We start from the raw sequence: 25,593 nt of genomic DNA on the forward strand, positions 1-25,593 counted from the left end.
TAAAGAAAGTGAGAGAAAGAAAGAGTGGATAAGTAATAAAAAGAGAAAGATGAATGAGAGGGAGAGAGAAAAGGGAAAGAGTGAATGAAGAAATAAAGGTCAGAGAGAGAGGGAAAAGAGGGAGAGAAGGAGAGAGAGAGAAAGAGAAAGAGAGAAATAAATATTTGTGAGGTGTTTCAGCTAGTTTAAGAGAACATATGGCTAGCTAAATTTCACGTAGCTACACTTCCTTTCTTTTTTTCTAAACAAGGTTACAAAGTGCTTCACAAAATCCATGTTAAAAAAAAGAATGAATAAAAAGATAAGGTATTCAGTTCAGTTCCATTTTCAGCACCACATTATAACATATTTAGGTCGAGACCTTGACATTTAAAGAGAAACCCAACAGTTCCCACAATGAGCAAACACTTTGGCGACTGTGGAAAGAAAAAACTCCCTCATTAACTGGAAGAAACCTCAAGAACCAGATTCCGTGTGGGCGACATCTGCCTCGACCGGTTGGGGTGAGAGGAGAAAAATGGAGAAGAGAGGAGAGATGGGTGGAAAAGAGGGGAGAGAAGAGAGAGAGTTGTGTGTAACCATCGTGTTTAAGCTCTGTCAGACTGGTTGTTATAATGTAAATAATAAACTTCAGTTGTAACATGATGTCATCGGGTGATTCTACCTTTTAGTCGCAATGACGTTAAAAGCCGAACCTGAGGGTATGCTGAGGCTCAAGGTATATCTGACTGAAAAAATTCAGATCTGAGAGAAATCTACGGAGCCCCTGAAGTGGGAGTGCTCCACATATCTCACCTTTAAGATCAATCTTAAATGATGGCTCCTGTTTACATTTGTTTGTGTATGTCGTTGCTTGTGATTCATCTGTTATTGTTTGTTACCTTCCCCCGGGACTACGGATGTAAAATAGCATGTTTACATGTAGTGTTTTTTTATACTGATGTTCATTAACATGCTCTGTCCCTATCAAATGTATAAGATAAACAAATAAAAATATGAAAATCTAAAAACAAGTTAAAATAATACAAATAAAGAGGATAAATCTGTGTAAAATAATAAAATACAATGATGTAAGACCTTGTTAAACAGCTTAGTTGGGGGCGCTTGTGAATATAAATGCTTTCAACCTGGTTTTAAAATCTGTAATGGATAAAGCTAACACCATCAGGCGGTTGGTTCCAGCACTGTGCTGCATAACGATGTATAATATGGTTATAATAATAATTTCACGCCACAAACGACCGACACAAAGGTTACTATTACAGTAGAGAAGGTGGTGAACTATCTTGACTGCAGAGCTCCTTTGTCGACATTAAAAAATGGTGTAAGTGTGGGTGGAGAGATGGCGACCCACCCCTCAGCCATAACCATTTTTTTTCGACCTATCGCGAAGGGGAAAGTGAAAGCCACCAGCCAACCGGGTTTTCCAAATGGAGGCAGGGGGCGGGGTGAAGCTTGATTTACAGTTTTCAGAGCAAATCGAATTGTGCCTGAGCTGATGATTCATGTGGAGCCTCTGTCCCTAGCCCTCAAGTATTTGTAGCATTCCACACGTGAAGGAGAAAGAGTGTGACGTAAGGGGGGGGGGAGAGGAAGCGAGCAGGAAACGAGACAGTGATGCATCTCCAATGTGAGCAGCATCCCACACTCACATGCATTCAAGCACTGTACAATAAATGTGGTATACTCACCCTTTAGGATTATATGTAACGGTATGATACATGTCACATTTTTAAATCATGCATAGGACACAATGTATTCCTAGAGTCTCAACAGTAAATTGAAATTTTAGGGCTGTCTGGGCACATCCTATGTCACGACTTGTTCTTGACACCAGTCAGCCACACAAACCCCCCCCCCCCCCCCACCTTATACTGGATAGGCCACACCTCATGTTGCTATAACAGCGCTGACCCATCAAAGACACCTGAAGGTGTGCTGTGGCATCAAGTACCAAGACGTCAACATGGCATTCTCAAAGTAGCGAGGTGGAGCCTCCAAAATCTGATTTGTTGTCCCAGCACATTCCACTGATTGTCGATTAGATTGAGATCTGAGGCATTTAGACTGCCTTGACATGTCATGGGAAAATCAAAACTTAATTACTAAAATACAGGACAAAGCACAATGTCAGACAAATTAGTAAATAAACTGAACTAACACTTTGTGGTGTTGAGTGCAATTGTCATGCCATGTCATGTTCCTCAATGTTTTTTTGCAGTGTAGCAGGGCACGTTAGACCCTAGATGAGGATACTGAAGAATCGTTCCCATGAAGGGGCGTGATGTCTGCAACAGTATTTAGATTGGTGGCAGACCTGAGTGTCAAAGTGAAATGCCTTCTTTACAAATAGCTGTCCATGTCCTGCAGCAACCTCTTCCCCAGGTAAACATGCCACGCACCAGGCCGTCCACATGATGTAAAGTCGTCCAACTTGGCCACCTTCTTACCTTGCTCCACGGTCCAGTTCTAAAGCTTACGTGCCCATTGTTGGTGGTTTTGGCAGAGAGCTGAGGTCAGTATGCACACTCCAACCAGTCTGCAGCTACACAGCAGTGAGCGTCCTGACAACTTGAGTGTGTTGTTAAGATCTTCATCAGTTTGTGGTGGATTGGGCCACAACTGCCAGTCTCCACTCCACAAAAATGCACGGTAACAATTACACTGCACCATAAAGTTGCAATGAACAGAAAGCATCTAAAGGACAAAGGTAAGAATGACTTTCAAGTTATACCTGAAAAGATAGTTCAAGGTTTTCAAAATACTAACCGGGCAAGGAATGCAAATGAAGTTGGTGCATTTGCAAGATAAAGGTCATGTATGCAAAGACTACCGTGATCAGTCAGATCAGCAGTGGCTGCTCGAGGTATGCAATGACTGGAAGTGAAACTTGCAGCAGCCTTCCGTTTGAGTGTCCATTGTCTATCAGCACCACCTACTGGTTATAGCAATTCCTAGCACCCCACATGGATAGCGTTGAAGTAAATGCATTTTCCTCTTTAAATACAATGAAATAAGTACTTCAAATAGAGATGGTTAAATCAAGGACATACACGAAGAATTTTACATCATATTTTCAAGTCATCAAGCTATGAATTATGTAGATTCAACGTTTTTTCCATGAAATTACATTTCTTTATTTCGTTCTTTTGTTCTTTTGTTCTTTCGTTCTTGCTTTCTTTGGTTCTTTCTTTCTTTCTTCTTCTTCTTCTTCTTTCTTCTTCTTTCTTTCTTTGTTTCTGAATGGATGAATGAGTAGATAAAGCAGGGAAGTTATCTGCACCCACTCACAGTTGCCAGTAGAGAGCAGCACTTAGTAACAAGAACAGTCCATCTGGCTGGACTGACGTTTTTGCACTTTGGTTCATTCAGATTTCCTGGATCATACCAAAGCCTTCAAATGTGTCAAGTACCAGAATGGAAAACCAATTATAGGGAGTGAATGAATCATGGCAGAAATATTCACACAAGTTATTACTGATATATACTTTTAATCTGTGAGAGAATCACTTTATAAAGATTTATAGATATAGCTGGATTTATCATGTTGACACTGGTACAAAGAAATTCGGACATGAAACATTTTGACGCAAATAAATCTGAGTTCCCTTTTCTAAAGGACTCAATGCATATACCTCTCACCTTATATAGAGTTGGCAGTGGACTTACACACATGAAACTATATCTCTCACACAGTTCTTATCATGGAGAAAATCAACTCGTAAAAAAGATGTACAACATAACATATGTGACGTCTCATATATGTTTGGCTACAGAGAAAAGGCGACATTTGCAAGAAAGAATTAAGGGAGGATGAGGAACTGAGGCAGAGGAGCAATAAACAGTGAAGACCTTCAGGCGCCCTGGTGGACAGGTTCCACTTATCACATCAAAGCTGGATACTTACATCTGAGCAGAGGTAAAGGAAGAGGGGGAAAAAAAATGAAAGGATCATTCGAAGAGCTGCAGCAGAGCAGGGTATTGAGCACCTTAAATATGAATTAGTAATGAATGACATGGGTTTAATTCAATTGAATGTTAGTCTAAGTGTTAAATGAGCATGAGTGAACTTACATATTGAACATGTCTCAACCCCATGATAAATAAACGTTATCCTAAGGATTAAACTAGTTAGACCTCAACCTGTATGTAAAGTATTATTGAAAGTAGTAAAATAAAATGTATTATTATTTTCCCTCACTATATATTGTGTGTACCTGCCTGTGAGGGATGGGCCTAATACATTATTTAACAAACACTGGTGTATCACAAGGTAATTTGAGGCTGCGCATCATTTTCAAAGCAAAAGGATTTCATCAAATGTTAAAGAAAACAGCAGAAACACATTTTAAGCCAAAGCATCAAGTATGAAGATGATAATCCCTTAAAAATGAATTAACAAATAAAATGTTCATTCATTCTTCACATTAAAGCGTGTGAAATGTCAGAATTGCTTGTATTATTAGGAACTATATTTGCATATGTGCTGAGCTCTTGAAGTCTCTTGTCTCGTCCTCAGTGGACAACGTGCACTTCACTTACTACAGCTCTTATATGATCACCATTAATCATTCATAACTACACAAAGGAGGAGGGAGTGTGACACAAGCAGACAGCCACACAGAGATCCAGTGCATTCATGTCACTCCACTCAAACACCTTTTTGTTTTGTCTCGGCTTGTTCTACGTTTAAACTTCAATCAGGAGGACGCGCACAGTGTGGTTAAGTTGGCATCGTCATGGCAACACCAGCCCCTTTCCTCGCCGCCTCTCTCACAGACTGATACTCCGCCCATAGAGCTCGGCTTTAGAGGGCAGAGGAGAGACGGAGGGAAGGAGCAGGGAGACACAAAGCCTCTAATCTATGTAAAAGGCTGTAGGAGCGTAGGAGTCACTGGAGGTTCCCACTCATTCATAATGAAGACCAGGGAACTCACAAGTGTACACACGTGTGATAACCTCTGCTTTCAGCCTCCTTGATCATTTTCTTTGTTGTAAAAATTCTCATTCTTGATTTTAAACTTCAAATACTATTATACAAATTTATTCCATTTTTTCAAATTCAATATTACATAATCAAAAGTGAAAAATAACACAAATCATTTGAATTTATCACAAGCGTGGGAAACCAGACGAAGACCGGAAGTAAAGAGAGGAAGAGACAAATAAGGTAAAAGAACGTCAAAGCATAACAGGAAGTAAAGACCAAACAAGGTAATTATTAATCAAATCTTGATATATATCTATATATATATAGATATATATATAGATATATATCTTTGTCAGGGGAAGATTCTCTAATGTCTCTGCTGATCTCAAATTGAAAAGTATTACTATTAATATTATTGTTTCCAAAATTTTGGAAAACAAAAACATAACTTGTTAACTGACTGTCCCTTCCCTCACAGGTTGAACGTGCTCGGGTGATGTTGCTTGGACAGAATCCCTGAACACCGGCACAGGAGCTCCTCAGAAACTACACAATCTTCATTAAGAAGTATGGAGACCGTAGGGGGATCGAGGACGTCATTTCCAGCAAACGAAGATTCCAGTACAAGGAGGAAGTCAAGGTATTTACCAGGAAAACTAGAGCCTGACATACATTCAGTAGTCGGAAGGATTTGGGTTTCTACTGGTTTGAGAAAAGTGATGAAAATATGATCACGCTCAATCTGAAACTGTGCCATAAACGCCTAAAATATCTTTGATTCATCAGTGAGTGATGAAGCCTTGTTTTCCTGTTTTGTAAGTTAACAAGTCATCATTTTGTTTTTGTTTTCAGGCAAATCCACATAACCACGACGCATGGCTTGACTACCTGCGTCTGGTGGAGAGCGATGCTGACACTGAGACGGTGAGGGAGGTTTATGAGCGAGCCATTGCCAACATCCCGCCCATCCAGGAGAAGAAATACTGGAGGCGGTACATTTACCTGTGGATCAGTTATGCCCTTCACGAAGAGCTGGTTGTCAAGGTGGGTTAAAAAAAAGACGCAGTTTAATATGAGTAGTATGAATACAAAGACAAGGGGAGTTGACTATCGTTTACATCTTTTTCTAGTTCTAAAAAAACATCTGGTAATGAGAAGATTATCTGTTTTACTTCCAGTATTAACCAACATGTCCATCACAGAGCGATATTTAATTTATCACGTCTCAGTCTCAGAAGAGACCAGGGAAAAATAATATGGTTTGGTCATGTGTCTTGAGATTCTATCTAATTGTAGAACAAATAACAAATCAATAACAATCCATTCTAATTATATTCAAATATTTTTATTCTTTCTTCGTCAGGATCTAGAGAGAACGAGGCAGGTGTATCAGGCCTGTCTGGCAGTCATCCCTCATAAAAAGGTAATACAGATTTGTTCTGACAAATGTGATCTTACAGTCCTGACTCTCTATATAAATAATTATAAGTTAATATAGTAGAACAGAATTTTTTTTAAGTTGGGGCTGTTCTTAATAAACTATTAATCTTGTATCATATTTTTTGTTTCAGTTCATATTCGCTAAGATTTGGCTGCTTTACACCAACTTTGAGATCCGACAGAAGAACCTGCCGTTAGCAAGAAGAGCCATGGTGAGATTCCACAACAGAAACGTTCCCTGACACATTCTCGTATGGACTCTTTTTCCCTTTCCTCAAACTGATTCATGAGATTTAAAGAGACGAATAGGTTAAAAGAGCAGCATCAAAACCTTTTGACCAAAATTAATACAGAATCAAGGATTGCAAACATTGTACACTTAGGATACATGACAGATTCAACTTTATGAACAGATACATGCAGCTGTGATTTCCACTCATTCCCGTTTCTCTTGGCTCAGGGCTCAGCGATCGGTAAATGCCCTAAGAACAAGCTGCTGAAGGGCTACATCGAGCTGGAGATAGAGCTGTGTGAGTTCGGCCGCTGTAGGGAACTGTACGAGAAATACCTTCAGTTCAACAGGGCAAACTACACTACCTGGATCCAATTTGCTAGGATGGAGATCTACCATGGAGAAACCGACAGAGCCCGCACCATCCTCGATCTAGGCGTCCGACAACCGAGACTCGATATGCCAGAGGTATTGTTTATAGATTTTACTAGTTTTTGTTTTATCCTGCACATACAAGTACACACTACAATCATTCAAAAACCTATCTTTGTTTGGCTTGATTTTATATTGTTTCAAAGTATTTGCTTCTGTTATCGATCCTAGATTCTGTGGCAGTTTTACATCGACTTTGAGAGCAGCCAGGGGGAGTTTGGAAACGCGAGAAACCTTTATAAATGGTTGCTGCAGCGCACCCAGAATGTCATTGTGAGTACTACACTCCAGCTATTCACTCCAAAATACCTGGTGTCCAACTTGGTGGATGTACTTGTTTCTGATGTTTCAACCAGTAGTAAACCAGCTTCAGGAACCCCAACAGGCAGATGTATCACATGTTTCATTTCGCTCTGTGTCTCTTATCGGCCTCCTCGTCTTTTCCTCGCTCAGGTTTGGATCAGCTATGCCCAGTTCGAGCTGTCGATCGACAGCCCCGACCGGGTGCAGAAGTGCCGGCAGATCTACGAGGAGGCCAACAAGTGCACGAGTAGCTGTAAGGAAAAGGAGCAACGGCTGAAGCTGCTCAATTCCTGGAAGGACTTCGAGAAGGAGTTTGGCTCCGAAGGCAACATGGAGAGAGTCAGCAAGCTGCTGCCAGAGAAGGTGAAGAGGAGGAGGACGTTGACGGCCGGGGGCGGGGTAAGAACAGTTTCAGTTTTTACCTTTTATAACGATGACTTGCAGCCAGCCACAGGTTTTGATCATTATCTCTCACCGATTTCCCACCAGTCGGATGCAGGTTGGGAGGAGTACTACGACTACATCTTCCCAGAGGATACCGCCAACCAACCAAACCTCAAGCTGCTCTCCATGGCCAAGATGTGGAAAAGGCAGCAGGAGACAACGGCTGGCGAGACAGCGACTGGCGAGCCAACGGCTGGCGAGACAACGGCTGGCGAGACAATGCTTGAGGAGACAACGTCGCCACCACCGTCCTCTGAGCAGCCTGCAGCTCCTCCTGGGAACGATTCTCACAAAAACACTGTGACTGAAACCGAGCAGGAGAACATGATATTTAATAACGGAGGTGTGATGGAAATTTGACCTGGTGAGACTTGTGAAATAAAGAGATTAGCGAATAATAGTCTTTTAATATACTTTATTCCTTGCAAGGAAGGTCAGACAATCATACAGCATGCGAAGAGCATTCTGCAGAGGGAATGACAAAGAAACTGTTGCAGGCGTGTGCTTTTTATGCAGATGCAGTGAACAGATGTGTGTGTGTGAAGAGTTAAACTGTGTGTGTGTGTGTGTGTGTGTGTGTGTGTGTGTGTGTGAACTGTGTGTGTGAACTGTGTGTGTGAACAATGTGTGTGAACTGAGTGAATAGTAAAATCCCAGGAGATAAGACACAGACACAGGCTGAAGGCCTCTTCGAGGTCTTGTTGGGGGCGACGAGCACAGTCTCAGATTTGTGGCCCTGATGTCATCTTGGCAGTTACACAAGCAGAAATAGTATGCATAAGCACAGATGATATATAGTGTGGTATAATGGTAAAATTTTCCATTACAAAAGGGAACTTAAGTTTTTAATTGTCTTAAATTGAAATTGGATGGGTGTTAATTCTGTTAAGTCTGTTTGTTTTATCCCAGAAACTAATCCCTCACTAATCAGTCTGCTAGTTTGTTTGTGACCAACGATAAGAGGCCTAAGAACCCATCTATGCTTCTGTTCCTCACTCTATATACATCTACTTTTCAAAATCTGTGAGAAAGCATGTGATTGTGTCCAGTTGTACTTGTTCTGTGTCTTTGCGCCTCTTTATAGAGGTTTTCCTTATTTTTGTATGGCCCCATGCATCCTAGAAGCCTCACAAATGTGTTGAATCTATTTTCCTTCCACATTTTCTGTGTAATATTTTGGGACTTGCACTGTCTCATAGTAGGAGAGCATGTTATTTTGTAAGGAAAATAACTGGTTGGTTGAACAGTAAACTCATCCAGTGGATTGTAAAAGTTACCAGAAACTTACACCACACTGCAGGTGGAGAGGCTCTGCGTCTGTGGTTAACGACACTAATGTGAGAGGGTCTGGGTTTTCGCCTTTGTTCATCTGGGCCAGCAGGCAGTTACGGTGGACCTGGACTCCGGCCTTCTCTGTGGCTTTCAGTGCACATTTTGAGTTTGTTGTCAAAGAGACGATAGACCTCTTCTGTGTTTGTAGTCCATTTTCTTTTCTTTTGTAGTAGTCGACTGGCTTCCCAGCAAGAGTTGGTTGGGTGTCTAGTCTCGAGATGCCGCTTTATTTTGGAAGGCTTCAGCACCTCATTTGAAAGCGTCAAGTCGCAATCCACACACTGGGCTCTGGGCTCTCCATCGTCACCTCCGTTAACAAAACCATATTTAATGAAATTGGGGTTGTACCTACGTACAAATTTGACGTTTTTTGGTGGATTAGTAGCGTTACTGTCGTTGTTTTTCCGCTTAAGGAACCACAGTCTCGCGGTTAGCATTAGCTCACCTGTCACTGGGCGTCTCAAACCGATGACGTATGCGGCCGTCGCGGCCCACTAGCATCAAATTGAAAACATTTCACGGCCCAGTAGAGGGCGCTCACGGCCCACAAACGTCAGCATCACATTCTCAAAGTAGCGATGTCGAGCCTCCAAAATCTGATTTGTTGTCCCAGCACATTCCACTGATTGTCGATTAGATTGAGATCTGAGGCATTTAGACTGCCTTGACCTCTTTGTCATGTTCCTAGATGAAGATACTGAAGAATCGTTCACATGAAGGGGCGTGATGTCTGCAACAGTGTTTAGATTGGTGGCAGACCTGAGTGTCAAAGTGAAATGCCTTCTTTACACATAGCTGTCCATGTCCTGCAGCAACCTCTTCCCCAGGTAAACGTTGCACACGCACCAGGCCGTCCACATGATGTAAAGTCGTCCAACTTGGTCACCTTCTTATATTGCTCCATGGTCCAGTTCTAAAGCTTCCGTGTCCATTGTTGGTGGAAGTGAAACTTGCAGCAGCCTTCCTTTTTAGTGTCCACTGTCTATCAGCACCACCTACTGGTTATAGCGATTCCCAGCATCCTACGTAAATGCATTTTCCTCTTCAAATACAATGAGGCATATACTTCAAATAGAAAGGGTTAAAATCAAGGACATACACAGAATACGTTTACATCATATTCTCAAGTCATCAAGCTTTGAATTGTGTAGATTCAATGGTTTTTCGATGAATTTACATTTCTTTCTTTTTTGATTTCTTTCTTTCTGAATGAATGAAGCAGGGAAGTTATCTGCACCCACTCAACGTTGCCAGTAGAGAGCAGCACTTAGTAACAAGAACAGTCCATCTGGCTGGACTGACGTTTTTGCACTTTGGTTCATTCAGATTTCCTGGATCATAACAAAGCCTTCAAACGTGTCAAGTACCAGAATGGAAAACCAATTATAGGGAGTGAATGAATCAAGACCAAACTATTCACAACATAAACTGTGCCATCACACAAGTAATTACTGGTATATACTTTTCATCTGTGAGAGATTGATAAATATAGATGGATTTATCATGTTGACACTGGTGCAATGAAATTCTGACGGGAAACATTTGACGCTAATAAATCTGATTTCTATTTCAAAAGGACTAAGACAATGCATATACCTCTCACCTTATATAGACTAGAGTTGACGCTGGACTTACACACATGAAACTATATCTCTCACTCAGTTCTTATCATGGAGAAAATCAACTCATAAAACAGATGTACAACATAACATAATATGTGACGTCTCATATATGTTTGGCTACAGAGAAAAGGCGACGTTTGCCAGAAAGAATTAAGGGAGGATGAGGAACTGAGGCAGTGGAGCAATAAACAGTGAAGGCCTTCAGGCGTCCTGGTGGACAGGTTCCACTTATCACATCAAAGCTGGATACTTACATCTGAGCAGAGGTAAAGGAAGAGGGGAAATGAGGAGGATATGGAGCTCCACATAAAAAAAAGGGCATTGAGCACCTTAAATATGAATTAGTAATGAAATACATGGGTTTAATTCAATTGGATGTGTGTTAAATGAGCATGAGTGAAATGTCTCAACCCCACGATAAATAAATATTATCCTAAGGATTAAACTAGTTAGACCTCAAACTGTATGTAAAGTATTATTGAAGCTGCTTCATAAATAAAAATGTATTATTATTTTCCCTCACTATATATTGTGTGTACCTGCCTGTGAGGGATGGGCCTAATGCGTTATCTAACAAACACTGGTGTATCACAAGGTCATTTGAGGCTGTGCATCATTTTCAAAGCAAAAGGGTTTCATCAAATGTTAAAGAAAACAGCATGTGAAATCCCAGAAATGATTGTAATATTAAGAAATATATTTGCATATGTGCTGAGCTCTTGAAGTCTCTTGTCTCGTCCTCAGTGGACAACGTGCACTTCACTTACTACAGCTCTTATATGATCACCATTAATCATTCATAACTGCACAAAGGAGGAGGGAGTGTGACACAAGCAGAAAGCCACACAGAGATCCAGTGCATTCATGTCACTCCACTCAAACACCTTTTTGTTTTGTCTCGGCTTGTTCTACGTTTAAACTTCAATCAGGAGGACGCGCACAGTGTGGTTAAGTTGGCATCGTCATGGCAACACCAGCCCCTTTCCTCGCCGCCTCTCTCACAGACTGATACTCCGCCCATAGAGCTCGGCTTTAGAGGGCAGAGGAGAGACGGAGGGAAGGAGCAGGGAGACACAAAGCCTCTAATCTATGTAAAAGGCTGTAGGAGCATAGGAGTCACTGGAGGTTCCCACTCATTCATAATGAAGACCAGGGAACTCACAAGTGTACACACGTGTGATAACCTCTGCTTTCAGCCTCCTTGATCATTTTCTTGTTTCCTTTTCCTCCCCCCTCTCTTCACAAAGTCCACTCCATCACCATGTGACTGATATTTATTTACAGGCCAGCCTGTGTGGCTGATCTGTATTGTGGTGACAAAGTACATAAGCTCCTTATATAGTCAGAAGTTCATGTTCTGTGCTCCTCCAGGGACATGGAGCGTTTCTCTTTGCAGATCAGACAGGAAGTGTCTGGTGTCAGGGCCCACTGGACGAGTCCACTACAATCCTAATGTTTCTTATGTTCCAATGTATTTCCGTCTCCACTCTCTTCCTCTCCATCTTGTTGGAGTGATGCCTGCAGACACAGCTTATTTAGTGCGTCGGCCCACTCACTGGTTCTCCAGAGGGAACTGTCTGGGAGCACATTAGGATCAGAACTGAAAATAGCTCAGCAATACAACCTGCAGGAATCACTGAGATGTTGCTTGAGACCAACGCCATATTTTCCAATCAATAAATAGTGTTACCTGATCAATATGCTCCTGCTCGCTGACAATTCTCCACGTTGGGAGATCAGTGTAAAGACCTCCAGAGTGGAGTATATAGAAAAATGAACCTTTAAGTTTCAACTCATGTGTCGTCTCGCCCTCCTTTGTCCTTTCTCGTCTCGCTAGTCCAGCCTCCTTTGTCCACCATGTTTGGTAAATATCAGCTCCGTACATTTTGCATAATCCTGCAGAAGTCCTGCACCAAATTGCACACAATCATAAATATCAGTCCCCTAAAATGCCAGATTGTTTTCATTAAGATCCATGAGTTATTTCCTGATCTGAATCTGCACCAATATTTACACGGTTCTTCTTTATGTCAATTTCATGGAAATTTGTAATTACTAAAGTAGTTTAGTAATTTTTGCTCAAGCACGTACGAAGACATAGCTTCATTGGTGGAGGTAATTAAGGGATCTATCATGGACATTTTTTAATAAGCAAATTGTGGCGGATGAAAAATGTTCCTGTTGGCTTGAGTATTGATCTGATGCAGAAAAGATGACAATCCTCCATTTCTCTCTTACATTCATCCAGTCTTTCCTTTACTGCTGCAATATCGTTCACTGAAGGACAGGTTTCTCATAATTAGCTTCTCTCTTCTCTCTCACAACGGATAATGGATGTGTGGTTTACACTCTACGCACTGTTCTGTCTGACCTGCTCATACATACAATCACTGAGTTACATGGACTGAACTCACTTCTCCTCCATTAGCATTCCCAGGAGGATTTCCAGCAGATTCACTGCACACACAAGGCTTCATTCACGTTATTCTTTCCTGAGGAACATCATACTGTTGCCTCGCCTCCTTTATCACACTCTTGAGTATTTGGATACAAGATTGCGACGTTAATCCCACACAGAGAAGAAAAGCAAACACCCGAAAGGTACACTTTCATCCTCTATCGTCTCCCACCACGATCCCCTCACTCGAGTTCAAAAGCCTGAGAGGCTTTCAACTCATCGGTTGTGGAGTCTGAACAGATGCAACACAGCTCTGGGAGTCTGCACCGTGACGGCAGCCGCTCCGGGAGTTTACAGGACTGTCAGTGAGGCTGATTTGGATTCACGGTGCTGATTCCGTCATAAAGTCGGGTTAAATGTTTACTTTGGGTTAAATTGAAGTAACGTGGATGAGCCGGGGAGATCCAGCTTCAAGAGGCTGGCAGTTTCCTGAAGCAGCGATTTGACATGTGGTCTCCTCTCAGAGCTACTGGGAATGCCTTGGGTGCAAATGAGGGTACTATTGAATCTATGCTCCATATATTTATGTGTATGGTTGTAAATTTAAATGAAGGAGGGATAATATCAGTCTCTTGCATGTCACTGTTGGTCATGACTGTTGTGACACAGAACTTAACATCTTTTGTCCTCCATGAAGCCCTGGAATAAGTGATTTGCAGGAACCTAGGATTGAAAAAAATAAAGGAAAGATGATGCTGTAATAATGGACACATTTTGTATTGTCAGCTTTCTTCTAAATGTTTGCACTGACCATATGTGACATTGATTTGGAGAGTAGATACAGTAAGGTATACAGTGCAGTGAGTGCTTTTGATTTACCTTTAATTGGCCATATTACGTCTGACCAGGAGGTTATGTTTTCACCCTTGTCAGTTTGTTTGTTAGCAGGATAATGCAACAATTACGAGATGGGTCAGGGAACAACTCATTCAAATTTGCTGCAGATCCAGGAACTTTTATTGTATCACTTTCCTGGGCTTTTCCAAGACAGTGTCATTGTTCCCATTGAGTTTGAATGCATCTATTATACTGTATGTTGCTTTGGACAGACGATTCGGCCAATTGAAGGTAATGTAATATAATTTGTTATCTAAACAAATGGTCTAAAACAGCTGTGGTATGAGCAGTGTTATATTTCCAATAAAGGGACACTGGGGATACATTGCTAAGATTTTTCAGATCATAATCGCGTGTGTGTGTGTTTGTCCTGTGGTTTAACAATTAATATCCTGTGGTTTACATTGCTCGGGGCCCAGAGGAGATGATCAGCAGCACACACAGAGGGAGAATTCACCACCACTGACTTTTTATTAGTTCAGGGACCGGTGAGAGTTCACTGGCACTGTCCTATCCTAACACTGTCTCGGGGGGGCACTGAATAACACGGTTTGCATCACAACACGATGAGATAAAGCCAGCAACTTGTTCTGCTGCAGTATGCAAGATAAACAGCGGTGCAGAGATTTTTCTCCAGGGGAGGTAGAGTGGAATCCTGGAAGTGAGATGCATGATTAAACACTTCAAGTTATGGTAACTAGGAAACTGAGGAAGGATGGGGCTGGTTGAAAAGCTGCCTGTCAGAATATAATGAAGAACAGGGACACTCGATATGTTCAGGCTCATGGGGCCAAATCCTAAGAGGAGCAATAATTACTGTAAAAGCCACTTGCTCCTAATGATGATAGTGAAGCAGCTGCAGACCCCCAGCTCTTAGCAGTCATCCCCCAGATGGGTGTGTGTGGTGGGTGCTGGCAAAAAATGTCAGGCAATTATTTCACCGAACATTATTTCTTGGGTGTCCTTCAAGGTGGCAAGGTTAAATGGAGACCAGGAGCCGGACTGTTTTGTGGTTGAAGTGTGTGGGCGTGCTCAGATTTGGACGTTAATGGAAAAACGCTGCGCTCAGCCCTGGAAGAGAAAAATCTCCTGCTTTATTTGTTGCTCCACAAAAAAAAAACAATCTATTATACAATGCAGCATACCGACCATATATTATAATCTGCCACATAGGACAGGAGATGTTTTAATCTCCACCAGTTCACTGTTAACCAAACACTGGGTAATTGCCTCAAATGGTGACCTTTGACCTTAATTGACATTTTCTCCCGAGTTGAAGATAATGAGCTATATGACACCAAGGAGCCTTAGGGCAATATTGAAAAAGATAAATTATAATTTCTAATATTGCGAGAATTTAGTCGAAATCTGATTCTACGATTACAAGAATAAGACATAATTGAATGAGAAAAAAGTCATAATATCATGGGAATAGGAAATAAGCTATAAGGAGAATCCATGCTCGCTGGAGTTTCACTTATAATGCAAATAGATACAAACTTTATTTCTACAGCACTTTTCTAAACAGTCTGAATGGCTGCATCAGTGTTGAAATACAACAGTATAGTACAATGTGATGATCACTTCTCTGTGAATAGGAAGACGCCTGCACAGAGCATCCATTCATATAGAATCCACTGGTTCACACTTTCCCTGAATTCATTACTGAGCTTCATCTCTGGGAGAAAGGATCCAGGTTGGTTACAATTCACTGCCCTCGTCTGAGCACCCCCCCCCCCCCCCCCCCCCCCCCACCCCCCCCCCGTTAAAAGCCCTTCCTCCCTCTCCCATTAGGAATCCCAGCGTGTGCAAGCTCTCGCTCAGGATCACCGGGCACAGCTCATGCAGCCAACTCGTTTGTGTAACAAGCTCTTCTTTTAATGCAGCCTTTAGTCAGTGATGTGATCGGGGAGACGTTGAGAGAACTTCCTCCACATCTCAGTGTTTCAGGACCCGAGCTCGGCCCCGTTTCATTTACCGCCGTGCTGGAAAATTTGGACGGTTAGAATCAGTTGCAAATGACTTTGAACAAAGACGTCTTTCATTCCTCTTATTTGAAACACAGGACGCTGGACTGTGAGGTGATCCCACCTGTTCCACAATCATGATGTCATGGCAGAGCAATTAGGAAAAAGTGACTCCAGTACTCCAACCCCCCCCCCCCAACCCCCCTGTATTTGCTGTGCTATGTTGTCTGTTCCTGCAAACACTTTGGATGTCTGTGGCTCGCGTTGACCAAAGAATGGGAGGACTGACACACCCTGTGCTTTTCCTCTTCTGGTGAAATTCACATTTACAAATTACAAACAGCTTTTCTCAGAGTGTCTCTGCGTGTGTGGGTGTGTGTGAGTGTGTGTGGGTACAGTGTGACATCTGCTTTGGCGATTGTTCTGCCTGCAGCCGTCTGGTTCTGGTTGCATTTGGTTTTGGTTTGTTCTTCACCAGATCAGCTTTGCTTTTTAAACAAAAGTGGAAAATTGTGCACCAAAGGCAGTGGATAATGTGGACGTTTTTACTTTTGTGTCTCGATAAATCACTCCAAAATGTTCAAATGCAGCAGCCATAGCCAAAGCAGATCCGACAATTTCCACTCCGACTTGCTACTCAAGGCTGTGAGTTGTTTGCATGCAAACTAGGTCTATATTGAGGATGGGCTTCGCTGGTGAATGAGGCCTCTGTTCGCTTTAATAAAGCAGCTGCTTTGGCACCTTTTTTTTCAGAGGGAGCAGCAAATAGGGCTTTAAAAGGCAAATCTCCTGTGATTATATTTGGAGAATATTATTTATTCAAAGGCTACATTCATGACACAGTACATTTTACAGAAATAGTGCTTCCTTGTTTCCTTTTTATGATCCCTCATTGAGATGCCTGGTTGTGTTTTTCCACGTCATATAAAATACAAAATGTGCTTCTCATATTATGTTCTCATCCTGTAGCTGCTGAATGACCCGATGCACCTTGGTATCCAGTGCAGCACTTTATCTGGGGGAAATTCAAACTGATGCAAACTGACTCAACATAAAAGAGCACAAGGAAAACGGAGGAGCTCTCTCACCTCACTTGCCAAATTACTGCATTCACCCTGGAGTTTTGCTTCCATCACTGCCAATCAGAGCCAGAGCCAATTAAAACCTGTGTCTCCTGCAGAGTCATTGGAACCGGGAGTGAATACTGATTGTGTCCTTTCCCATAGCAGACCAAAGCCAGATGTTAGTGGGGTTTTATCAGTGTAAAAGGGGCTATAAGCTACTTTCCGACATGTTCTGAATACCAGATATTCTCCTGAAATTTTCAAGAGGCGCTGTATGTGAGAAGACATAACACAAGACACCGGAAAAGATGTTTGTCTTTTGGGGAAAAGGGTTGACGCTGGTGTTGAGCTGCAGCGAAAATCGATTTGTCGTGTCCTGCATTCGCTACCCAGACGCCACCCCTCACCTGAATGTTACGGAAATTTCCCAGTTGATTTGAAAGAATCCGACCCGGCCAGTCTCCTGCTGCATTATTCATGTGTGAAACCCAATTTTCTAGACATTTTCTGGAGTTCATGTCTGAAAATTTATATTTTCGGTTTGGTTTGGTCATGATTTAAAGTTCAAACCCCGCATTCAGAAAGGCAGATGGTGCTGAATACATAAAGCCATGTCGGTCGTGAAGAGCAAAGCTGGTGTTGCTTGGTGCTGCTGACCTCACTCCCTGTGTCTCTGGATAGCAGATGTTCATCGGGAGTGTGTGAGTGTGTGTGTGTGTTCGTTTCATAAGGGAGTCGAGGCCCGAGTCGCCACTCAGGGTCAGCCTGGGTCCCGGGCTCTTCATTTAGCAGCTTGCCAGGAGACGCTGCAGAGCTGAAAGAATGTGTGAACACTGCCCAGATTGTGATTTAAAGGCTGCCCATGGTTTTTTTGCCTCGGCCGCTGAGATACTATTTATACCGGTAGCCGTCCTGTCGGGGCCGGAGGAGCTGGGAAACACCAGAAGATTCTTCATCCCAAAGCCCAGGAAAGGGAAAAAAACCTGTAGCTTTGGGAGAAGTTGTTTTTAAAAATCCTGTTGACCAAAATTCAGGCATGGGAGAGAGTCTTCCCAGGTCTCAGACAGTGTCCAATGATAGCATGTTTTCAGTGTTTTTATTTTTTTTCATTTTTATTCTTGGCTGTGGCATATTGAAAATGTTAAACATCTTCTCACATGGGGCGTCTGCAGTAGCTGCTTTCATGTGAAACTCTGGAGCACACAAGGATACAAAATTGATAGCACTCTGTTAATTACTGGTCTAATTAGCCTTTCTATCTGGTTCCCTGTGATACCACACTATCAGGTCTCATTACCAGCGTCAGTGCTTATCCGGCTCAGGCTTATGTCTCGACAAATGTCTCGATCCCTTTTCTGTTACAATGAGTTTTTCTGGATTACATAAGGGGCAGCATCGTGAACCTGTTTTTACATCTCAGAGAGGGAGTTTGTTCACTTGAAACCTCCTAATTGATTGACTTCATATCCATTAAATGAATTCTGAATCAAGGAAACACAGATGGTGAGCTCTTTGAGCAGGAGCGTGAATAATGGAGTATTTTCCATTTTAGGGCTTTTAACAACTTGTTGCTGCATGTCTGAAGATAAAGCATCTGGAAAAGCCATATTCAAATGTTATTTTATTAAAGTCAAATGAAATGCTGTCTTTTAAAAAGGTCTCACAGAATGAAATTTACACTGCAGTGTAGTTTTTATTAAGGAGAAATAACATTGCTTGATCCAAAAACCTGAGACACTACAATCCAGGCACCTGTTGCTGACTTCCTGTTACTTCTGCTGTAACTAGCTCCAGATAATCTAGTTATAAGTGTGCATTTCATATTCATTCATAAATAGTGAAATCCAAGGTTTGTTCTTCCTCCCTTTTCTCTAAATCTTCTCTAAACTGTGCAAAAAACCTAATGTTGCAACATTAGGCTAATCATTCATGGTACAGCCTGTGTGATCAGACTTAACACTACATGCATCTTTAACACAACTCAACAGACAAACACAACATAAATGACAGATGTATGCACAGAAACACACAGTAAACTACACTTTCAATATGTTGTTGAATAATTTTCACATTTCTATTTATTTCCTTATCTCCACCCATGTCTCCACCTTAAGAAACTCCCAGTGGGGCTGTAATCAAGATGTTGCTTTCAAGTGCTGTCGGGAAATATATTCATTAGACATTAGACTGCACTGGAGTAATCAAGTGACAACCACTTGACCTAAGGACTTGATGAGAAAGGTTTTTATCTTTCTCTGAAGAAGACACATCAGCTCATGTATTAACATTGAAACTGGAATTTTTTAATACTTATTCTACAATAAAAAAAGTTTTACTTTACTAATAAAGGTCCACTTGGTATGTGTGTTCTTAACTATCAAGGCTATTTGTCATGATCGACAACCACTCGTTTATTCTTTTACTCTACCATACTACCTGAAACTTGCTGCTGACAAAAATTCAAGCCAATGAAGTTTTGACATATAAAATATAACATATTTCTTTTTGAAACATTTTACTTCTGAAATGTTAGAAAAATACATGTGCAAATTAAGAAAACAACTTAATCAATTTGATGACTCATGCGCTGCAACAAGTCTCAACACATGCAAATACTGAAACGCGCTGCTAATAGCGAAAACGACAACGGAAATGTTCCAGGGGGCCCAAAAATGTGATGAACCTAGCCGTAGTTCAATACTTTGTGAAGTTCCATCACCACTGACAAGTAGCAGACTTCAATAACTTGACCAACTACAGCCAGGTTCATCACTTTTTTGGGTCCCCTGGAACATTTCCGTTGTCGTTTACGAATCGATGAAGTTGTTTTCTGACTTTACTTGTGTTGCAACTTGTGTTGCGCGTGTCGTCAAATGGATGAAGTTGTTTTCTTAATTAGCACGTGTTTTCTTCAATGTGTTGTTTTCTTCATTTGCAGTGCGTAGAGCTCTCTCGGCCACCGTTAAAAGGCGACTTTTTGAAAAATCCCGATTACGAGGAGCGTGTGAAGGCATCGTGATACCACGCCCTCCGCTCGCGATTGGCTCCTAATTACCAACGGGCGCCTCCCATTGGCTGCCGCGCCTCCACCGCTGCCCCTCCTCTACCTTTGTCACTTTGTTGCGCTCCCGTTGAATCGCTGTCGTCTCCCCGGGACTCGGACGCTGGAAGAAGAAGTTGCTCGCCCCGCTCTGTCGCACGTTAGCGGGGGAAAAAAACAAGCACCGAGAGAGGGAAGCTTCACCCTCACCTGCCGCCGGAGGACGAGCCGCGTGACTGGGGTGTTAAAACCGGAGCAAGCGGGGCTGAAAGGCGGAAGGGATAAGAAGCTCCATCCCCCTGTGGAAGCGCACGGAGCCAACGTGCAGCACCGGACCGTGTGTGGAGCTAACGAGGGAAATGACATAAACACACACCCGGGGATGGTTTACTACCCGAGGGGACCTTCACAGACACTCCCGCTGCTACCACTGTGAACTTCTCTGTCCTTAAACTACAGACCAGAGAGGGAGAGCGGATCAGAGAAAGTAGTGCGTCTCCTTCTTCTCCTTGTTATCAGCAGCTAAGGGATTAATGATGCCGGACCAAATCACAGTTTCAGAGTTTGTGGCGGAGACGAATGAAGACTACAAGTCGCCCACTGCCTCCAACTTCACCACCAGGATGTCCCACTGCAGGAACACAGTGGCTGCCCTGGAGGAGGTGAGTGACTCTGGGGGGGGGGGAGAGACATGTGGTTGTGCCCCTAACCCCCATTTCCCACACATATGATAATGCAAACGTCCATCATGGGTACTTATTTTCTCTTGATCATGAAATTGACCATAATCCTGATCATGTTTGACCTAGTGAAGGATTTAAGTTGAGGAAATGGAATATTCTTAATGTTGCAAGATAGATAGATAGATAGATCTGTATACTCCATTGATAGATAGATAGAAAGACAACACACAAAACAGTCAAACACAAGAGCATAAGAATAATAAAAGGTCAAAATGAGTGGAGAGTAAGTTCACTGCAGTGAGATGAAAGTCTCGCCACCAGAACTACTACAAAGCTGTCACTGTGAAGAAGTGTGTGCTAATGGAGATACTGACAATACAAATATATTTAAGTATAAGGTGATTGAAAGAGTATCGAAGCCCAATATGAATACAGATTTAAAGATAAATAACTGAAGCTATACAAAGTTGTGCATAAGACTAACATGGCAGTGTATTTCAAAAAAGTGAAACTGAGAAAGTGAAAAAAAGGGTTGTTATAAAGCTGTAAAGTCATCCCTGTTTAATTTCAATATAATCTGCCCCCCCCCCCCCCACACTTTCACTTTCATATATTCATTATGCGCCCAATTGATATTCTAATTAACTCAGCCATTGCACATCCAGATTTTCATCACAGTGTGATTTTAAATGTGCCACTGTGCAATGATTTTCATCAAGAAGTTGATTTTGACCCGTCCCCCTCCAGGATGAGCCAGTAAGAGCTCCTATAGTCAAGTTCATTTACAGTACAAAGCTAAAACAAATCATAAATCCTGTTTTGTCTCAAAGGGCTTTACAGGTTTGTAGTATATTCATCAGATAAGGGAAACTCCATAAACATCCTTTTTAATGGGGGGGGGGGGGAGGAAGAGAAACATAGGATGGATCATTCTTCTAGGATGTTGGACACACACACAAGATGGATAAAAAGAGGAGACACACTGAGAAAAAGAAACCGCAATTACATTTCAAGGTAAATAGTATAGTATAGAATATACACACAAAGAAAGCACAATCGTCTGCACACATACACCACATTCCTGCAGCAGTCATACAGAGTATGTTTGCTTACTGATTAATCCTGCAGTTAAAAGGTGGGATAAATAGCATGGATTTGCCCCAGTTTGCTGCTGCAGAGCTACTCTGCATGCAAACACACACACACACACACACACACACACACACACACACACACACACACACACACACACACACAGAGCACTTTGTGTTCCTCCTCCAACTTGCAGGTCATCAGGAGGAAGGACACTTCCGCTTTGTTCCCTGACAGCCCTCCCTCCCTGCCTTGTTACAGTTTCCCTACTTTGTGTTGCTGTGTAGCACTGCCTCGCCCTGCCTGACGGTAAAAATAGAATTTCCCACATGAGCTGCCTCGATGTGTTATGTGTGTTAGTGTGTCTCTGCGCCGCTTGTAGGTATTGAGGTGACGTGTGAGGAAAGTGAAGAAAAAAACCCCTGTCTTCCTGGTTCCAATGAGGAAAAGTTGCGCCCAGATTGGATCAAGACAAATGTGTGGCTTACACCTTGTGTTAAATTGTAAAAACAGATGTCTGAATGCAAGATATGCAGAGACGAGATAAGTCGTTGCCGTCTAATGCCAGTTGGACTCGGTTAATCCACATCTGGGCTCAGTGTCAACGTCACCTTAAGCCCCCTGATCCTCTACACCTAAGTGAGGGTTGTGGCTTTATATTTAACCTGCCTGTGTGGAGGCGTGAGCCAGACGTACACCTGCTCAGGCTGACAGGTGCTTCACTCGGGCGTCAGACATGTTGCTACGCACCGTTTCATTCAAACCTCTGCTGCTGCTGCTGCTGCTGCTGCTGCTGCTTCTTGTTTTAAAAATAGCAGTTAATCTGCTGTTGGGAATGATTTCAGCATTACTAAGAGTAGTGGAATGTGCTTTTCTGGGGAAGTAAGCAGATAAATGTGTGGATATTACTCCTTTTTAAACAGCTGTAATAGCAGGCTTGTGCGGGTGAATTGTTGGACCGGGGATCCAATTCAGCAGCTTTGTTTTAGTGTCGCGCTGCAGTCGAAGCTGCTGAATTGTTGTTGGTGGAGACGCAGAGTAGCGTGTTGTCGTATCACATTGACCTCCCCACGCTCAGGCTCAGGGAACACAAGCCCTTATTGTTTGGTCAACAAGACCTCAGTCACTCTGTGTCTGTTTGACCAATTAAACGCTGCAGTGGAAACAGGGGAACACTTCCACTTATTGTCTGCCAGGCCCGCCTAAAGCCACCAAACACAAGCACGCAACCCAAAACACATCTACATATGTACGTACACAGGCAGCGTCCATCTTTCCTAGTTTACAAAACAGTGTCTTTCTGTTTGCATTTTGACCAACCATCAGGAGGATGACTCTTTCACCCTTGAGGAATATAATCACACATCTGCCTACTGTATATTCATTCGGAAAAATACGAATATCCGATTTTGCTGTTTTCAGCATTATACTGAGTTTTCCAACATTGTGCTGATTCTGTTTTTTCCCCACAGTAGCGGTTTGTTAAATAAGCGCTCACCTTTCAGTTTGTACCCTTGAACTGACAGTTTCGGACAGGCTGATTGAAGCAGCACTGTGTTCTGTGATGCTGCAGCGGGCTGGTGTATTATTTCAGAAGACGCCCTGTGTTTCTTTGAGACCTGGCACCTCTGAGGTTCTATAAGGGGCTGTCTGTTTTCTTGCTGACTTCAAGACTTAAGTTGTTGTTTAGATATTTTAGAAATATAATTCCATTCGTCAACATGTGGTAATTTTGACACCATTTTCTGGAAGGGCAATCAGTAAAGCATTAGAAGAAGGTGAAGGCACATCCTGTTCTTTACACAAAACCTTATATTTGGTCTAATTCATCAGCTCTGCTTTGACATTGGTCAATTGAACAAGGGAGATACATTTGTTGGAGAGTAGAAGAGTCTTTGTTATTGTGAAAATCTGCTTTTCCAGATGTTTTTGAGTTTTTACAGTTTGAAACAAATTAAAAAGACGTTCTGGTCTTAATGCTGTTACCAATGAAAATAAGAGCCAGACTGATATATCGGTAGAAACATTTATCAAAAATAAATTAATAAATTATATAGTGACAGAGTGCAGCCTATGGGATTCCTCATCCCGTTAAAGACATACATCTCCGTCTCTGTCTATCAGACCATCTTGATCCAAATGTATGAAATAAATTGCATTTAATGATCTGAATTTCCCATTCGAGCTCTTTTTAAATAGCTGATGCACTTCCAGTCTCACCTACTTAGAGGACCTGTAAGACTGACCTGGGTCTGGTTGTTTATAGGAAGCCTTTAAACACATTAACAGGAGAGGGGACTCAAGCACTCAGAGGTTTTACGTGAAAAGGCAGCACAATGCAGTGTAATTATCTCTTTCTAAATTTAACTGCAATGGACATAATCTTAATTAGGCTAGTAGTTTTAAACTGCTGGCTATTAAGAGGCTATTCACTGAGCCTCTGTGCATGTGTGTGCGTGTTTGTGTTGGTAAAACCACACCAATAAAAACCTGTTTATCCAGTAAGAGGATGACAGGCTTTGCGTCATGACCCCCCTCCTTTGTGCTGCTGTACAACACTACTTTTCTTCCTCTAAACTTTTTTTTAACACAAAGAATAAGAGCTCTGGCTATCTGGTTTCTCCCCAAAGGTTAATTTAAAATGAACTAAACAACAAGTGCTGACTGCTTGATAATATGATCCACTCCTGACAATAACAATTTTGTGATTTTCTGATTTGATGTTGGCCTATTTGATCGACCTGTTGTTGTGGCATTCTGAATGCTCTTACTTAGTGTGTTGTGACTGTTTTTGAAAATGTGGCTCCTTGTAAAAGTTGTTTGCATTTTATTGTTGGACGTGTTTTTCCTTTTCTAGTTTAGTGACATTGAAATGGTGAAAAGGCGACGCAGAATTCTACAAATTTGAAGAGGTGTCAGTGGCTGCATCAACTTTAACCCTGGCTTCCACCCAACCACCTAAAACAAAGAACTTCAGATATGTTTGAAAACTCTTGGCCTACGATTTAGTCTGGACATGCAGAAACTAAGTTGTTTGGAAACGATGACACACTCACCTGCATTTGCTTTCTGATTCGTTCTTATTTGTCAGTTTAATCTTGTCATTGGTCCAAGATAAAGAAATTCCTGCTCTTACTTTTCACTGCTGTATCTCGCGAGTAGTATTTTCTGTAACTAAGAAATCTACCGAAAGGTTGTCTATCCACTTCCTGTTAAACACATGCCCAGTGTATGTGAATAGTTGTGTGATGTGTATTTCTAGTTAATACTGTGTGTTACTATGGATGGAGATAAAATGCTTGTCTGGGACAGCCAGCAGTTTTAAAACTAAAACATGTTCTTATGGATGTACCCACTGTTATGAGCGAAACCACTTTTACACTGAGTGCTCAAATTTGAATGACCTCAGAAGTTCCATTGAAAGGAAGCATTAGCCCCTAAGGCAGAGCTGACCTCTCCTGAGTGCCTTTTGTTTGACCCAAGAAAAACTCACGAGGACATCTACACATTGTCTGTTTGCGGCTAGAAACTGGCTCACGCTGAAGTCTTCTGAGGTCTATTTTTGCATCTGTGACTGTTTTATGCCCCAGTTACTGAATCCTGCCAGACAAAGAGAAACTGCTGCAACGATGCAATCAATAACGTTGTCTCCTTGAACAAATCTCAAGTGCATCCACTTCCAGCCCAGGTATGAAATGTGTGTAATATCACGGCGTT

At 42.1% G+C, this 25,593-nt stretch overlaps 2 protein-coding genes across 4 annotated transcripts in view; both read left to right on the forward strand.

Annotated features, from left to right (window-relative positions):
• Positions 1-676: 676 nt before the first annotated feature.
• On the forward strand, positions 677-8,141 carry LOC117756519 (crooked neck-like protein 1). The gene is made up of 9 exons (XM_034577066.1): positions 677-718; positions 5,463-5,570; positions 5,783-5,974; positions 6,294-6,353; positions 6,502-6,582; positions 6,831-7,070; positions 7,206-7,307; positions 7,488-7,736; positions 7,827-8,141. The coding sequence occupies exons 1-9, from the start codon at positions 677-679 to the stop codon at positions 8,139-8,141; spliced, it is 1,389 nt and encodes a 462-aa protein (XP_034432957.1).
• A 12,041-nt stretch (positions 8,142-20,182) lies between these two features.
• Positions 20,183-25,593, forward strand: part of asap2a (ArfGAP with SH3 domain, ankyrin repeat and PH domain 2a) — a 54,421-nt gene continuing 49,010 nt past the window's right edge. For all 3 annotated transcript variants that reach the window (XM_034576017.1, XM_034576019.1, XM_034576020.1), the window contains exon 1: positions 20,183-20,763. In XM_034576017.1, the coding sequence (XP_034431908.1) occupies positions 20,635-20,763 (129 nt within the window). In that variant the 5' untranslated portion in view covers positions 20,183-20,634. The remainder of the gene's footprint in view (positions 20,764-25,593) is intronic.

Source organism: Hippoglossus hippoglossus, chromosome 22, assembly GCF_009819705.1.
Source record: "Hippoglossus hippoglossus isolate fHipHip1 chromosome 22, fHipHip1.pri, whole genome shotgun sequence".
In the NCBI taxonomy this organism is placed as follows: domain Eukaryota; kingdom Metazoa; phylum Chordata; class Actinopteri; order Pleuronectiformes; family Pleuronectidae; genus Hippoglossus; species Hippoglossus hippoglossus.